Source organism: Gossypium hirsutum, chromosome D10, assembly GCF_007990345.1.
Source record: "Gossypium hirsutum isolate 1008001.06 chromosome D10, Gossypium_hirsutum_v2.1, whole genome shotgun sequence".
Classification (NCBI taxonomy): domain Eukaryota; kingdom Viridiplantae; phylum Streptophyta; class Magnoliopsida; order Malvales; family Malvaceae; genus Gossypium; species Gossypium hirsutum.
The window spans coordinates 124,050-140,563 of NC_053446.1; the positions used below are offsets into that span (position 1 = coordinate 124,050).

Sequence of the window (16,514 nt, forward strand, 5' to 3'; positions counted from 1 at the left end):
TACACTTGTTTGCCTTATCTCCTATATCACGTGTTGCCTGGTCTCTTCAAGTATCCATATTTGGCTTCATTGATGGACACAACAAAGAAAACAAGCGGAAAATCAAACAATACACTCTTAACTTTTCATTTAAATATTTTATCGAAATAATTACCTATATATGTATTTAAAAAGTTAAACTAATTTTATTGGCATTTCAATAATATCAAAATAAGATTTACTACTATGAAACTTAGGTTTTTTTAAAAAAGTTATTTTTATTATTTTAAATTAAAAAACTCCGTGATAAATTTTAATTATTTTCTCCATTTTGTAAGTGAAGAAAAAGAATTGTTAAGTCCATTATGAGATTTGCAACGTTATTAAGGGAATATTTACTATTAAAAAACTTAAAGATCGAAAAGGAGAAGTCCCAAGGCCAAAACAAAATTAAAAAGAAAATCATCGTTTATCGAATAAATATTTACTTAATATTTATATTTTTCCCAGAGTGTAAAAATTAAAAATTAACAAAAAAAAAAACAGACCCACAAAATCCCCAAATTGAAGCCCTCTATTTGCAAACCCCAATCCCTGGAAATTTAATTCGATTCGCCCCCTTTTCTTCGTCGTTTCTTCTCGTCTCCGTCTCATACTGTCTCTTGGCAACGTACGCTCGTGTCAATTTCCCTTCGCACGTGTGATTCTTGCAGTGTTTCGCCGACTCCTTTCTCTTGCCTTTTCTATTTCCCGATCGCCGTCTTACTATAGGAAGTCTCGAAGCTCCGATCGAAGCTACTTTTGTTTCTGCTTTCATTTTTTCATTTTTTCTTCAGGTTTGTTTTTAGGGTTTTCATTATCTCCTTCAATGATTTAGGAAAGTAATGTTCTTTTCATTTATTATCTTAGGGTTATTGATTTTCTTTGTGTTAAATTCACTAATTAAATTCACTAATTAGGATCCTGTTTTATCTTTGAATTTCAAATTGGGTTTTTTCTTGCTTCATTGATCGTAATTCCCATAATTCCATCCAATTTAGTGAATTCTGGTTTCGATTTGTTAAACAATTAAATTTTTTGCATTTGAGCTTTAATCATTGGATTATGAGTTAATTTATTCAATTTTCCTCAAAGATATAAGCAGGGTGCATAATATATAGAGAATGCCGTGACACTGATGTATTTGAAGTGATAATTTAACAAGGGAAACAAAGAAGGAAGCATGAGTGGTGGTGGATGGTTGTATTGTACGGCAAGAGTGTGGAATAAGTTATGTAGTTGTTTCTAGTTGTGGTTCTTACTAAAACAAGGAAAAAACGAAGAAGGAATAAGCATAGAAATGAATGTGCAGGCACATATGTCAGGACAGATATCAGGACAGGTACCTAATCAAGGGGGATTGCCCCAGCAAAATGGGAACCCTCTCCAGCCTTCCCAGATGCAGAATTTAGGTGTTGCTGGAGGTGTGGGTGTTTCTGGTGTTGTTGGCACTGGAGGTCCTCATAATATGTTGAATATGGACACGGACCTCATGAGAATACGTGAATTTATGCGAGGAAAGATGTAAGATTTTCTATAAGTAGTATTGTTTACCTTGTTTTATGAAATGTCTGCATCTGCTGATTGATTTAATTTAAACTTTATATAGAGTAATTTGGAATAGAAGGTGCATTAGATGCTGACTTATACTGTCTGAATGCTATTTAGCATGAACTGAAGCTTTTTTGCTTATTTCATTCCATCATTTTCTTTTCTGTATGCATGTGTGTTTGCATGTACAATTGTGCATGTTTGTGATGCTTGTGTACAGCTAGATGCTGAGTCTTAGATAATCATCTTCGCTGTCATTGATTCTTATATAATCATTATCGCTAGGTAGTTTCTTCTTTGATCAATCTATATATAGAGATTAGGCAATTCCGTCTTAGAATTGTCTTGTTATTGTATGTATGTATAGAGATCACTATTGATACCTAATGCTACTACTACCAATCTCATTTCTGTCAGCACTGAGATTCTAAAATTGCGGAACCAGCATCCTATTACTGAAGCATCAATGATGAAGTTTCGGGATTTTGCGAGACGGTTGGAAGAAGGTCTATTTAAGATCGCTCGTACAAAGGTTAATTAGTTTAGTTGTATTCTTCCTTTATTTTTCCTCATTTATTTTTCTCATTTCTTTATTTTCTTCCATGCTATAGAAGCACATTACTTTGCATTCTTTTGATGATTTTTATGCTACAACCTTCTTTCCCCTCTATTTCTAATGCTTGAAATTGTTTTTCTAGGAGGACTATGCAAATTTGAATACTTTAGAGCAACGTTTACAGATTCTAATAAAGGGTAGCAGAAATGTACACAACCAACGACATCCACAGCTTGTTAATTCGGCATCAGCAGCAGTTGGTACCATGATACCGACCCCGGGTATGTCGCACAGTGGCAATCCTAGCATGGTTACATCTTCTATAGATACTTCTATGATTGCTGTCAATGCTAGCATAGCTCCTACAACTGTGAATGCAGGAAATCTGTTGCCAACTGGTGGCATGAGTAGTGGCTCTTTCAGTAGATCTGAAGGTGAATCTGAACCTTATCTTTTAAAGTTAAATAGCATTTCCTGCTGATGCTAACTGAATGGTACTTTTTGTAGGAAATATATCTAATGGGTATCAACAGTCGCCTGCAAATTTTCCCATTGCTTCTGGTGGGATGTCATCAATTGGTGTCCCAAGAATGACTAGCCAAATGATTCCCACTCCAGGATTTAATAGTAATAACAATAACAGTAGCATTAATAATCAGTCTTACATGAATAATCAACCTCCTAATAATGTTGGTGGGCTTTCAACTGTTGATTCAACTATGGTCTCTCAGCCACAGCAGCAGAAGCAACACATTGGTGGTCAAAACAGTCTTATTTTGCAGACCATTGGTAGCCAAATGGGCAGTGGCATCAGGTCTGGCTTGCAGCCGAAAAATTTTGGGTTTCCTAATGGGTCACTAAGTGGTGCATTAGGGATGATGGGAAACAATATGCAAATTGTTAATGAACTGGGGGCTTCTGGGGGATATCAGACTGCAACACCTTATACTAATTCATCTAAACCTTTGCAACAACACTTTGATCAACATCAGCGACCCTTAGTGCAAGGTAGCATATTGACTTCGTCTCTCTGCCCCTATATTTCCTAGTAATAATGAATGTGAATATGTAGTTATTGGATATACAAGTTGTCTCATAGAAAACAATTCTTTTCCTCAGGTGATGGATATGGTATGAACAATGCCGATTCTTTTGGTTCTGGAAATGTGTATGGTACTGTAACATCTGTTGGATCAATGGCCAACTCTCAGAATTTCAACCCAGTTAATTTGCAGTCTATGTCCAGAACAAATTCTTCTTTGATAAGCAACCAGTCGAATTTACATAGTGTGCAATCGGCTGCCCATCTGAAGCCTCAGTCCCTGGATCAGCTTGAAAAGATGAATTTCCAAATTCCCATTTCTTCAATAGATAATATCCTTCAGTCTAATCAACAATTTCAGCAGCAGCCCCATCAGTTCCAACAACAGAAGGTTTCACAACATCAGCAGAAGCAGCAAAACCTGCAGCATCAGAATTTGCTGAGCAATAGTGGTTATAGTCCGTCTCAGCTGATATCTGATATAGGCAGTCAAGTTAAGCATGAATCTGGATTGGAACACCATGATGAGATTTTACATCAACAACCTTCTGAGCAATTTCAGCCTGAGTTGCAGAAGAACCATACGGAAGAGCTCTCTAGTCAGCAGGATATGCATTTGTCGCTGCCACAGAATTCTCAACAAATGCCACAGATACTGCATCAACATCAACTGGATTCAGAGTCTCATAATGATTATAAACTTTCAGCTGGATCCCAGCTGGAATCAGCTGTGCGGAGTCAGTGGCACCCTCATTCTCAAGTTCAGGTTCAAATGCCTGGGGATATGTCACATGAGCAGAATGTCCAAGAGGATTTCCGCCAGAGAATATCCGTGCAGGATGAAGCTCAGCGTAACAATTTATCTGCAGATGCATCTACTATTAGTCCAATGGTTGTTCCTAGAAGCTCATTGGATCAATCAAATTCAAGGGTTTCCATCTCTAGATCTGGAAATGGGAGCCATGATCGGCAGTTCAGAAATCAAGTGAGGTGGCTTTTGTTTTTGCGTCATGCTCGTAGGTGTAAAGCCTCCGAGGGAAAGTGTGATGGTAATTGTTTTACTGTCCGAAAGTTGTTGAGTCATATGGATATGTGTCAGTCATCTCGATGCTCGTATCCTCGTTGCCATCACTCCAAGATATTGATTTGTCATCACAAGACTTGTACAAATATAGCTTGCCCTGTTTGTGTTCCTGTTAACAATTATGTGCAGTCTCAAAAGGCCCGTGCTTGTCTAAACTCCACTTCTGGTTTGCCACCTTTGAGTAGTAGGTCTACTAGAACATATGATTCTGGAGATGTTTCAGCTAGAACGACTTCTACAACTACAGCAATTGATACTTCTGTTGACATACAACCTTCACTAAAACGCATGAAGATAGAGCATTTTTCTCGGTCTGCCATAGCTGAAAGTGAAGGTCCTGCAGTATCAGGTTCTGCTGTTACTGAACCTCATATATCTAAAGATATCAAACACCAAGATTACGAACATGGTGACAGGTGTATGCAAGTTAAACCTGAGCCTACGGAAGTAAAGGCGGAAGTCCCATTGAGTTCTGCTAAAGGTAGTCCTGCTGTTATTGAGATGAAGGATGATGGAGATGACATTTGCAAACCAAAGGCTGATGGAAAACCTATTACATGTGATGAATTTTCTGGCCTGCCTAAGCAAGAAAATGTTAAGATTGAGAAGGAGCCTGACTTTGCTGATCAAGAAAATACAGCACAGTCTTCTGAAAATGCATCTGGAACTAAGTCTGGGAAACCAAAAATAAAGGGGGTATCATTGACTGAATTGTTCACCCCTGAGCAAGTTAGGGAGCATATTAAAGGTCTCAGACAATGGGTTGGCCAGGTACACTTCATTTGTGGTGTAATGCTTTGTTTGAAGCTTTATTTTTTGTATGTAGATCATTGATAAATCATAGGAGGTAATATGTGCTAGCTTTCGAAAGCAGAAACTGGACTTGGTGACAAAAAATGTATTGAGGATAGTTCTTTTCTTTTTTCAGAGTAAATCAAAGGCTGAAAAGAACCAAGCAATGGAGCACTCAATGAGTGAGAACTCCTGTCAATTATGTGCAGTTGAGAAACTTACTTTTGAACCACCACCTATTTATTGTAGCACTTGTGGTGCTCGCATTAAGCGGAATGCAATGTACTACACAATGGGAGCTGGCGATACACGACATTACTTTTGTATTCCATGTCATAATGAGGCTCGTGGAGATACCATTATTGTTGATGGAACTGCCATTCCAAAAGGAAGGCTTGAGAAGAAGAAGAATGATGAAGAGACTGAAGAATGGGTCTGTAGAATGCTTACATTTTGTGCAATTATCTTTCATGATCATCCCTAGAAGTTGTGTTTTCATTTTTCTGTCTTCATAAAATTGTGCAGTGGGTTCAATGTGACAAATGTGAGGCTTGGCAGCATCAAATTTGTGCTTTATTTAATGGTCGAAGGAATGACGGCGGGCAAGCTGAATATACTTGCCCCAATTGCTATATTACCGAGGTCGAAAGAGGAGAGCGCAAGCCCTTACCTCAGAGTGCTGTCCTTGGGGCCAAAGATTTGCCAAGAACAATCCTTAGTGACCACATAGAGCAGCGATTATTTAGGAGACTGAAACAGGAAAGACTAGAGAGGGCAAGGGTTCAAGGAAAAAGTTATGATGAGGTGATTAATGGATCATGATCTCTTGCTGACGGTTGATTCTATGTTACACATGTTTGTCCTTTTTGACTTTTTTGTTGCTGAAAGATGTTTGATATGTTACAAAATTGTGCACACATACACAAGAAAAACAAAAGTAAGAACGAAAAGTAATATTCAAGTAAGTTTCCTTGTTTCTGGTTATGTATTGAAGTAACAAAAACTGTAGGGATATCTAAGTTAAAGCCCTTTTGCTTGTGATTGAGCATGTTGCTTGGAGTGAGTTTGTTTATGCTGAGGAGAACATTGAAGATTGGAGTAGTTGTATCTGTCCTAATTTATGTTTGAAGACCAGTGGCTTTGATTGGTGTTTAATATTTGCTACCCATTTTATCTAGTTATAGGTCATTTAGCTCCAAAGCTTATCATTCATATGACTTAGCATAAACTTCCCATTCCTTTGGCTTGGGCCAGTTAACCATTTTCTGTATATGGAATTTCTTCTTGGTATTCTTGGTTTCTTTTTTTGTTCTTTTCTCATTGATATTTCCAAAGCTTATCAATCATAGGATGGGGTTTAAATTTCAGATTCCTTTGGCTTATATTATGGAGTTTCTTCTTGGCATTCCTGTTGATTTCTTTTTCATTCTTTTGAAGTCACATGCTAGTCCTCTACATGGAGTTCTGCTGCTGTAGGTAATAAGCTCATTTGTTGCTTCATCGATATTTCCAGGTTCCTGGGGCTGAGGCACTTGTAGTTAGAGTTGTTTCATCAGTTGACAAAAAGCTGGAAGTGAAGCCACGGTTTCTTGAAATTTTTCAAGAAGAGAACTACCCACCAGAATTTCCATATAAATCAAAGGTGTGAAGGGTATAGATTAAGCTTAAACACATGCTTTTCTGTCTGTGTGCTTTCTCTTGTTGGGATTGATAAAGTGTAATCCATGCTTGTATGTTTGGATTGGCACTTAAATTCTAATTATTAAATGCTAATAATTTATTATTTTCTCTTTCAGGTAGTTTTGTTGTTTCAGAAGATAGAAGGGGTAGAAGTATGCTTGTTTGGCATGTATGTTCAAGAATTTGGATCAGAATGTGCATTCCCAAATCAGCGCCGTGTTTATCTGTCATACCTAGATTCAGTCAAGTATTTCCGGCCTGAGGTTAAAGCAGTTACTGGAGAGGCCCTCCGTACATTTGTTTACCATGAAATTCTTGTAAGTCTAAGCTTCTCCTGAATTCTATTTAATTGAGATCATTGTCTGTGGTATCGGATTCTAATCCTTTATTTTCCAGATTGGATACCTTGAATACTGCAAGAAGCGTGGTTTTACAAGTTGCTATATATGGGCTTGCCCTCCACTAAAGGGTGAAGATTATATCTTGTATTGTCATCCAGAAATTCAAAAGACACCTAAATCAGATAAATTGCGAGAATGGTAATGCAAATAGTATTCAAGAAATTTCTCTTCTTAATTCCTTAATCTGCATCTGAAGTTATATGACACGGTCGAATAATCTCCCTAGTATGTGTGATGCTGTTTCAGGTATTTATCGATGTTAAGGAAAGCTGCCAAGGAAAAAATTGTAGTTGATCTTACTAATTTATATGATCATTTCTTTGTATACGCTGGTGAATGTAAGGCCAAGGTGACAGCTGCTAGGCTGCCATATTTTGATGGTGATTACTGGCCTGGGGCTGCCGAAGATCTAATCAATCAACTTCGTCAAGAAGAAGATGGCAGAAAGCTGAACCGAAAAGGAACAACGAAAAAGACCATAACAAAAAGGGCTTTAAAAGCCTCTGGTCAGTCTGATCTCTCTGCTAACGCCTCCAAAGATCTGCTACTGATGCATAAAGTAATTTCTTTTCTTCCTAATCTTTTAGCTCTTGTTTTGCTCCTGTTCAAAGCTACTAGATGTGATAAATTACCATTCTTTCTATCTTGGATTTTTCTTGTAATGATCCAAGGATTTAATTGGTTATTTTATGCTTTTCCTTTTCTCTTTTCTTGATTCACTTCAGCTTGGTGAGACCATTTCCCCGATGAAGGAGGATTTTATCATGGTTCACTTGCAGCATTGTTGCAGTCATTGTTGTATTCTAATGGTATCTGGAACCCGCTGGGTCTGCAACCAGTGCAAAAACTTTCAAATTTGTGATAAGTAAGATTGCTACCCTATTCGCGTTGTTGTATTCCTTTTCCCCTGGTTAGAAGCCTGATCGATGCAATTCCTGTCTTTGGTCTTTTCTCCCATTACTATCTTCATCTATTCTTGTTTCCTCTGACTAGGACTGTGTTCTAACGTCTTCTTCTTTATACTTTCACAGGTGCTATGAAGTAGAGCAGAAACGTGAAGAAAGAGAGAGACATCCCATCAATCAGAGGGAAAAACATGTATTCTATCCTGTAAGTTTCTCAGGGTACTAACCATAATTTTACTTCCAGTATTTTGTTTGTTGCTATGCAAACCTGTCTTATTTTTTTCTAACTCGGTTTTTTATTTTGGAAAATTGTTATTGTGCAGGTTGAAATTACTGATGTACCTACTGATACAAAGGATAAAGATGAAATTCTTGAGAGTGAATTTTTTGATACTAGGCAGGCATTTTTGAGTCTTTGTCAAGGGAATCATTATCAGTATGATACCCTAAGACGGGCTAAACATTCCTCGATGATGGTCCTGTACCATCTTCACAATCCAACTGCTCCTGCATTTGTGACAACCTGTAACGTATGTCATCTGGACATTGAAACTGGTCAAGGCTGGCGCTGTGAAGTTTGCCCTGATTTTGATGTGTGCAATGCATGTTTCCAACGGGATGGGGGTATTGATCATCCTCATAAGTTAACAAACCATCCATCCATGGCTGAACGTGATGCACAGAATAAAGAGGCTAGGCAACTACGGGTTCTGCAGGTATTTTTTACTTAAAATTTTTGAACTTTGTATTTGTTTTTTGTCTTCGCAGTGATTAGTTGGGTGTGGTTAATTGGCTAAATGCCATTTAAACATACAAGCATGCATGTGGTATTTATGGCATACTATATTATATTAGTTAAGAGAACAGCAGTGGTTTATATCTGATGATAGCTTGTATCAAGACCCCTTTTTATTCTTACTTGGGGCTTATTGAACCTAAAAGGCCTGGTAATGTTTGACTAAACGACTCTCTAATTGGATATTATGAGATTTTATTGGCCCTCTGCACTTGAATATCCAATATTTTAAATGCTAACTCGCATTGAAGTATTTATGTTACCTGAATATATATATATTATTTTTCCTTCCGATTTGGCAAATAGATTGTTGGAAAATAAGTGTGACCGTATGCGTCCAAATATGGCTGATTCCAGATGTGTTATTCTAATATGATTGTTTCTTGGCATTTTGCAGCTTAGGAAAATGCTTGACCTTTTGGTGCATGCATCACAATGTCGTTCTGCGCACTGCCAATACCCAAATTGTCGGAAAGTGAAGGGGCTTTTCCGCCATGGTATCCAATGCAAAACACGTGCTTCTGGTGGCTGTGTACTTTGTAAGAAAATGTGGTATCTACTGCAACTTCATGCACGAGCATGCAAAGAATCCGAATGCCATGTACCGCGTTGCAGGTACACGCACAAGTCTCTAACCTTCTTGAAGAGTCATGTGCTATGCTTCTTTCTCTGTTTGTGCTCATGGGTTTAAAGTTAAATCTGATAACGTTAAATTTGTTAATTAATACAGAGATCTTAAGGACCATTTGAAGAGGCTTCAGCAACAGTCTGATTCACGGCGAAGGGCTGCTGTGATGGAGATGATGAGACAGAGAGCTGCAGAGGTTGCTGGTAGTTCCGGGTAAAACCAAACTGTAAATATGTTTTGATAAAAGAAAATGCTACTCCACTGGTTCACTTATTCGAACTAGGTGGCGATGGGGGGAAAACCGGCACATCTAGAAGCTCGGAAGGGGATAGGCATACAATTAAGGATAAAACAGATTGATTAAGGGAGCAATAATTGTTTGAATGACTGAATTCCCTTAAAAGAGAAGCTGGCAGCAAGGGAAGTTGTTGGAGAGATGTGGTGTGCCTGCAACAGCTGGTAACAATGGTCCTCCCCTCTTGTGTCGGAGTTGAAGTAGTGATGCGTGTCGGTGATTCTTTAATTTTGCATCTTAGTTTATCTGTGGACTGGTACCGGTGGAGGTGGGGTGGCTAGTGTACTATAATTGTTCTAATTTGGTATTTTATTGACTTTTTTCTTTTCTTCTAATTACATGGGGATGTGAGGGAGGGGGGGAGTTTTAAAAGTCTTTTCCTTTTTCTATGCTGTTTTCCCCCTTTGAACATTGTTGGTCTTAGAATTGCTTCTTAAATAAGTAGCATTTGGAGAACTCCAGCAGCAATTCATATGTCATATTGATTTTATTTTATTTATGTAATTCTAATGTAAACATTTTTCTTTTACCATTTACTTGTCTTCTGTAGTATCTTTTAAATTTCAAAGTGATGTTTGTTTTGGAAAACGCTGCTGCTGCTGCTGCTGCTGCTTTATGTATGTATAAAATCCATAACAGATTAACAGAAGATTTTATATTATACAACAGATAGACACAACAATACAAAAAAAGCGTAAGCATGACATGGAATACACAAATTAACATATATGACCATCTGGATCTTGTAATGAAAATATAGAAAGTGAAGCTTAGCTGATCCGTTAGGAGTAATAGAAATAAAAATTCAATAGCTTGACCCAGGCCAGAAACAATTTGCTTCTGTCCAAATTTCCCAGGTGCCATAGATACGCCATAAATTCAATTACTACCTTTCTACAGTGAATGGATCTACAAAACCAAATCAAAATTCCCACTTGTTACTGCTCAGGATTTTCTACCTTGGCCTCAGCTTCGTCCATACGAAGCCTTTTCGGACTTGATTTCAGTTTACAATCCTCCACATTGGGAGCTTTATGCTTTGATGGTAGAGATGTTGGTGACTCGGTTTTGGACTCACAAGGCTCGGTTTCTGATGCAATCTTTGATGGCAGTTCAGAGTTTGAGTTCGGAATTAAGGCATTGCCAGCTTTCTGCTGTTCCTCCAACATCTTCTGCAAATACCTTGCATGTTCTTCTATGCGTAACTGAAGCGACCTTTGTAGCTGTGCATTATTCAAATACATACAGAAATAGAACATCAACAGAATTCAAACCAATCAAATAACAAAGCTACTTAAATCGCACTCAATTGTGTCGTATTAATTGGTACATTCAGCTACAAACATGATAAATACCTCCAGCTGTTCATGCAATTGTTTCTGTACTTCCATCTGCATGCGCAAAGCTTCCGTAATATGCATTCCCCTGCTCACAAATGGTGAAAAACCATTAGTTTACGTGTAGATTCTATTTTTTTTTTCTAGATTCAAATAATATTAAAATTAATATCTACTACAAATTTGGAACCGATGTTGATTTTAACCATTGGATATTTATTATCCAAATTTACTTTGTTTTAGCAGATAATGAATTTGGATATCTATATATTCTATTCAATGGATAATGTTATCTAAGTCGAATTCAATTCTAGATAATAATATTCAAATTATTGCAGATATAAACATATTTGGATTTCAAAGCAGCTATGCGGATTTGGATATCTCAAAAAATGCAGATGTTTGACCCGCTATCATGAGTAATCTTATTCAAGAAAAAGAAAAAGGAAAAAAAGAAATAGAGAAAATAATGCAAGAGATACCCTCTTTTCTTTCCATCACTTTCATTGGTGCTTGAAGCTGGTTTCTTTTCTTCAGAGCTAGAAGAAGTCTTCCTCTCTGAAAAGTTCAAAAAGCCAAAAAACGTGTAAAAGCTTGCGCATTACATTAGAAGAATATTAAAAACATAAATTCGGATATTCATCAGCCGAATTTGCTTCACTTTTGCAGATAATGAATCAATTACCTTCTTTTTTCTCTGGCATATATTTGGCAAGTCGATATTTCTGTAGAGTTAAAAGATTATATCAATATTACTGCTCAGAACATAGCTTAATTATTCATGTGAGTGTTGCATATTGAGTATCTAAAATGAATACGTTAAAAAATTTCATAAAGTTTTTTTTTTTTTTATATGTATTTGAAGGATTTTTGGTAGGGTATAGTCAAGCTAAGCTTAATCTATCGAAAGGTCAAGCTCTATCGAGTTTTATTTTCAAAGCTCAAGCATGATTTGAGATGATGATCTCACGATTGACTTCAAGCTCGATAATTTGTTCTTAAGTTGTAGTTGAAATTTTCAACATTAATTAAAACTAAAAAAATATATTTTTTAGAAAGAAAAAAAACTCCATTAAGCACGCGAGTTAAGTATTAGGACACTGCAGTTCGGCTCACTCGATAGCTCGATATTCTACAGTTCAACTCTACAATAACTGAGCAAAATTTAAATATTTTCTAAGCCAAACCCAAGTATTAGGATACTTGAATTTGGCTCCCTCAATAGCTCGAGATGAAAGAGTTCAATAGATAATGACCAAGTAAAATTCGAATTTTTTCTAAACCGAGGCTGACTAACTTGCGAGCAGTAATGTATAATTTACATCCCTAATCCTTAAGAAACATAAATCTATACTCGTACAAATATGTATTTAATATGAGTTTCGGACACAAATATATGAAAAATCATCTTATAGAATTGCTTAAGTACCTGTAAGTGGCTTTTCACATGGTAGATAGTCAAACCTTCAACATTCATAAGCTTTAATACACCCTTTGGAGTTGCCTCTGCATCATGCATTCATATAATGAGTTTTTGAATATGGAACATTTATTTTTATATCCTAAATTTTTTAAAATCATTTAAAAATTAAATGAAAAATATAGATGAATTTGGTTGCAGTTTTTTTTTTAAACTTCTGAACTAAAAACCAACTTGAATTTATATAACTGTTATTCTAAATCAAAACCGAAAATCAAACCCAACACTACGTTTGAAATCAGTTTTTGGTTTTCTCGGTTTTTCTGCTTAGCCCTACTATATCCATATCTGAAAAATGAAAAAGTGGGAATAAGAGCTACTTACTTTCAGGGCCATGAAGCTTGTTGACAGCCTCAACAAAACGCTCATGCAGCTCAGGAGTCCATCTCATTCTTGGTTTGAGAACGGCCGCAGCTGCTCCAGACATTGCAGGACCATCAATCGTTGGTGAAACAGAATTAGTGTTTTGGTTGCATTTCAACTCTACAGTTGGCTTTGCTGATGAAGGTGGACATGTTTCATATATTTCCTAAATTGCCAGGCAATCAAGAAAGGATGAAAACATATATATTACTTGGACTCAGTTATGTCCTATCAACATACAACATAGGTATTATCAACCTACGTTGCTCTGGGTTTTTTTGGCTCATACATGAGTAACGGGATATGACCATATCCAAGTTAAAAACGTACTCATATCCAACACTCACACTAAGTTCAAGTATCATAGTTATCAACAATTAGATATAACGAAGAACATACTTACATCAAGTCTGGGATTTTCTCCATGGTCAGTGATAGCAATGTCAAGTTCATCAGACAAAAACTGTAACTCTAACTGCTCAGTTGTGATGCCAAAATCATCACTTTCACAATGCATACCATAAAAGCAACCATCAGAGGAAGCATCTGCAGGCAGATTAAGGAAGTCCTTCATGATAATTTCAGAGTGACCCTCATTATATGGATTATTCAAATCCTCACTAAACATGGCCGGAGATTTTGATGAATCGACAGAGGAAATGAACTGGTGGCGTGTGGGAGGGTGTGGAAGAAATGGCAAATTACCGAGCTGCCGTTGCGTTTCGGATGTTGACGATGATGACAAATATAAACTGGTACAGAACACAGAAGAACTTGAAGATGCATTCTTAGCATCAGACCTTGGAGAGTTGAAGGGAAATGAAAGTCGGGATGAACATTCACCGGCCATCGATGATTAACCTTCAGATTTTATGCTCAGAATCTTATGAGCTGGAAATGCTGCTATAGGATATCTCTCTCCAATTCCCTTGCTAGGCTCACTTTGTGTCATAAGCCAGATGCAAGGACTGCACGCTGTTGTCACCAAAGGTTACATGCTTCAAAATATTTAGAACTTCAAATCTGAATAAGTTTTGTTGATCTGAACTCAACAAAAAACATAATCCTTTCCCAGAGAAGGACCTGGAAAACACAACAGAAACTAAGCACTCAGCATAACAGCATTGAATAAACCAAGAAAACAAATATATTTCATGATTAAAATCCGATTAACCAAATGATTGAGAAGATAAAAAGAAACTCAGAACTGAACTTTATATGCATACAATGCCTCACACCAAGATCATATAAGGATCAAATGTCTTGGTCAATTGCTATAGGCTTAACATACAAAAATGAACCTTCTCTTCACTATCATCATCATGATATATGCTTTATCATTCTCTGCCACTATATATCGGAGCAAATTTGTGGATCAGTTGTATCAGAAACAATGAAACAAATATCATATTCTTACAACTATCAGAATTGGTACCACATGAACTATAAGCAGACAAATATCACGTGGATACCATGATTTCTGAACTAAAAACCAAATTATATGGTTCCCTACAGATAAGCAGTGTTGGACTGCCCGGCATTAAGGTAATGCTATTAAATGATGAAACCTCCGTTACATGATACTAGACATATACATTTAGCAGTACTCCATAATTAGAGTTGTGGAAAAGAGAACAGGTGCTGAACAAAAGAGATAAACATCAATCATGCATAGCAACTCCAACCCATAAAAGGTTTTTTCAGTAGATAAGCTCCATCGTATAAATTCTTCAAGTAGATAAAACAAAATACGAAGAGAACAGTCCGGAAGAGTGTTGGACATTGGAGAATAGGAATCTCATGTCTCCAAGGGACCAACAGGCAAAAGTTTACAGTTCACAACTTGGCATAAGAATGATAGCTTTTTGACAACTTCAACATTTGCAATCTATATCAATCTATTCACCATAATAACCACAAACCTATAAGCATAATTATTCTAACAAAAAGAGGTATCCTGTGAATTTCACCTATGTAACTGGAGTTCGGGCACAGGTATGTGTATTTCAAGGATACTTGGAGGTCATATCCCATATCTATGTGTCCATATACTTGGACCGAAAAAGAAGAGTGAGCATCATAAAATTCTATAGCCGTTCTTCAAAAAACTTTGCTAAGATAGTTGTTTGTATGCTTAAACCCAATCAGGACTTTCCACATACAAATAAAAAGCAGTTTGTATCACCATAAATGCAAAAGCAAATTGAAATGCATAATTGACCCTCCACCCAAATACATCTCTCTAAACTTTTGTACTCGTGTGAGAGTGTTGGGTATAGCATATAAACTCTGAAAACAAAGGGAGCCATTGAAATCCCAATTACCTAAAAAAAAGCCCGCCGAGAATTAAAATCTCACAAAACAAAAGCCAGATTTGTTATTAAGACCCCCTATATAATAGACATCCATTCTTATCCAGATTTGTATATATGCATATACATATATAAACATACAGCTAAGAAGACTGAGAGCAATAGATATAAATTAGTTGAATCTTTGCAGACAAATGAATCTGATATTGTCTGGTTCAATTTATGACTAAACAACACAGATCTTAGAAACATAAAAATAAGAACACATGTAAATAAAAATGCGTATACACAATTACACATACCTAGTTTTTGGCTTCTGCCATGAAAATTCTGAACTGAATGCAAATAGAAAAGACGTAATGAGATGAAAGAGCTACTCTCTTCTTCTTCTAGATTTGGCTGCGCTCAATCAGCTTTTGTTTTTATAAAGAAAATGAATGATTGATAAACTACATCAGCATCATCATTTTACGCGCCTTTATTAAATACTGATATGCACGTACCAATGAGGTGCAATGTTTTGGTACTTGGTATTCTACTGTGTGCTGGTGCTAACGTCAACTTTTCTTTTCTTTTTGCTTTTTTTTCCTTGTTAAGTTTTTTTTTACCAATTAAAGGTTAAAAAATATATTACATTATTTTTAATTCAGTATATTACACTATAATTTCGATTTAATGTAATATTACATATAAAAATTGATATGATAGTGACATGATAATAGTCAACTCAAAAGTGATTAAGTTTTTATTCAGTTGATATTATTATTATTATCAGTATAGAAGACTGTGAGTTCAATCATGTTGAAATACTTTTATACACTTATTTAGTTACATAAAAATAATATTATGAAAAAGGACATTACGGCAGCCAATAATTTTGTTAGTGTTGTACATAACAATTACGAAAAGGAAGTGTTTTAGCCAAAAGTTGGTATTGTATGGATGACCGTGAATACCCTCTTTCCAAATTACCTTCAACTTCAATTCCAATGTTATTTGATAGTGGATTTTTGGTTAAATACTCGTAATTTTATTTTATGTGGGTGACATTGACAAGCAAACACATTAGTGCAAGTTGAAATTTGTATCACCATTTGAATATTAAATGAAGGGGTCCATTAAATCATTAAGGTGAAGAAGCTCGGAGATGATGATGCAATTTGTGTGCAAAAATTTGTTATTATAAAACATGGTTGAAAAACGGGTTCCATATTTGGCCCCTTTTTATCTTTATTTACAGCCTTGTCCCCACACCATGTTTGATATGTAAAGGT

At 36.3% G+C, this 16,514-nt stretch overlaps 2 protein-coding genes across 6 annotated transcripts; one reads left to right on the forward strand and one right to left on the reverse strand.

Annotated features, from left to right (window-relative positions):
• The first annotated feature begins 492 nt into the window (after nucleotides 1-492).
• On the forward strand, nucleotides 493-10,277 carry LOC107930363 (histone acetyltransferase HAC1). Of its 4 annotated transcripts, XM_041102604.1 has the most exons (18): nucleotides 493-815; nucleotides 1,114-1,542; nucleotides 1,987-2,101; nucleotides 2,268-2,406; nucleotides 2,506-2,559; nucleotides 2,633-3,133; nucleotides 3,245-5,022; nucleotides 5,180-5,476; nucleotides 5,569-5,847; nucleotides 6,557-6,685; nucleotides 6,840-7,040; nucleotides 7,120-7,262; nucleotides 7,371-7,683; nucleotides 7,850-7,989; nucleotides 8,156-8,234; nucleotides 8,353-8,745; nucleotides 9,223-9,440; nucleotides 9,556-10,277. In XM_041102604.1, exons 2-18 carry the CDS (start codon nucleotides 1,319-1,321, stop codon nucleotides 9,668-9,670), a joined length of 5,118 nt encoding a protein of 1,705 aa, XP_040958538.1. In that variant the 5' UTR covers nucleotides 493-815; nucleotides 1,114-1,318; the 3' UTR covers nucleotides 9,671-10,277. The 4 variants fall into 4 exon arrangements, with proteins under 4 accessions (XP_040958538.1, XP_040958535.1, XP_040958536.1 ...); XM_041102601.1 differs by having other exon boundaries at nucleotides 2,268-2,559; XM_041102602.1 differs by having other exon boundaries at nucleotides 1,184-1,542; nucleotides 2,268-2,559.
• Nucleotides 10,278-10,388: 111 nt separating this feature from the next.
• Nucleotides 10,389-15,730, reverse strand: LOC107930364 (myb family transcription factor PHL6). Of its 2 annotated transcripts, XM_016861994.2 has the most exons (9): nucleotides 15,543-15,730; nucleotides 13,634-14,011; nucleotides 13,332-13,474; nucleotides 12,890-13,094; nucleotides 12,515-12,591; nucleotides 11,771-11,810; nucleotides 11,568-11,643; nucleotides 11,104-11,173; nucleotides 10,389-10,971 (listed from the first exon to the last, which is right to left on the reverse strand). In XM_016861994.2, the coding sequence occupies exons 2-9, from the start codon at nucleotides 13,776-13,778 to the stop codon at nucleotides 10,687-10,689; spliced, it is 1,041 nt and encodes a 346-aa protein (XP_016717483.1). In that variant the 5' UTR covers nucleotides 13,779-14,011; nucleotides 15,543-15,730; the 3' UTR covers nucleotides 10,389-10,686. The 2 variants fall into 2 exon arrangements, with proteins under 2 accessions (XP_016717483.1, XP_016717482.1); XM_016861993.2 differs by having other exon boundaries at nucleotides 13,332-14,011; nucleotides 15,543-15,694.
• Nucleotides 15,731-16,514: the final 784 nt, after the last annotated feature.

Bases quoted from the DNA above. Each gene is read 5' to 3' on its own strand.
- LOC107930363 (XM_041102601.1), top strand. From the start codon at position 1,319: ATGAATGTGCAGGCACATATGTCAGGACAGATATCAGGACAGGTACCT. The intron at 1,543-1,986 runs GTAAGATTTTCT...CATTTCTGTCAG, and splicing joins GAATTTATGCGAGGAAAGAT to CACTGAGATTCTAAAATTGC. The intron at 7,041-7,119 runs GTAAGTCTAAGC...TTTATTTTCCAG, and splicing joins TTGTTTACCATGAAATTCTT to ATTGGATACCTTGAATACTG.
- LOC107930364 (XM_016861993.2), bottom strand. From the start codon at position 13,778: ATGGCCGGTGAATGTTCATCCCGACTTTCATTTCCCTTCAACTCTCCA. The intron at 11,174-11,567 runs GTATCTCTTGCA...ATTTGTGAGCAG, and splicing joins AGTGATGGAAAGAAAAGAGG to GGGAATGCATATTACGGAAG. The intron at 10,972-11,103 runs GTATTTATCATG...AATAATGCACAG, and splicing joins AATTGCATGAACAGCTGGAG to CTACAAAGGTCGCTTCAGTT.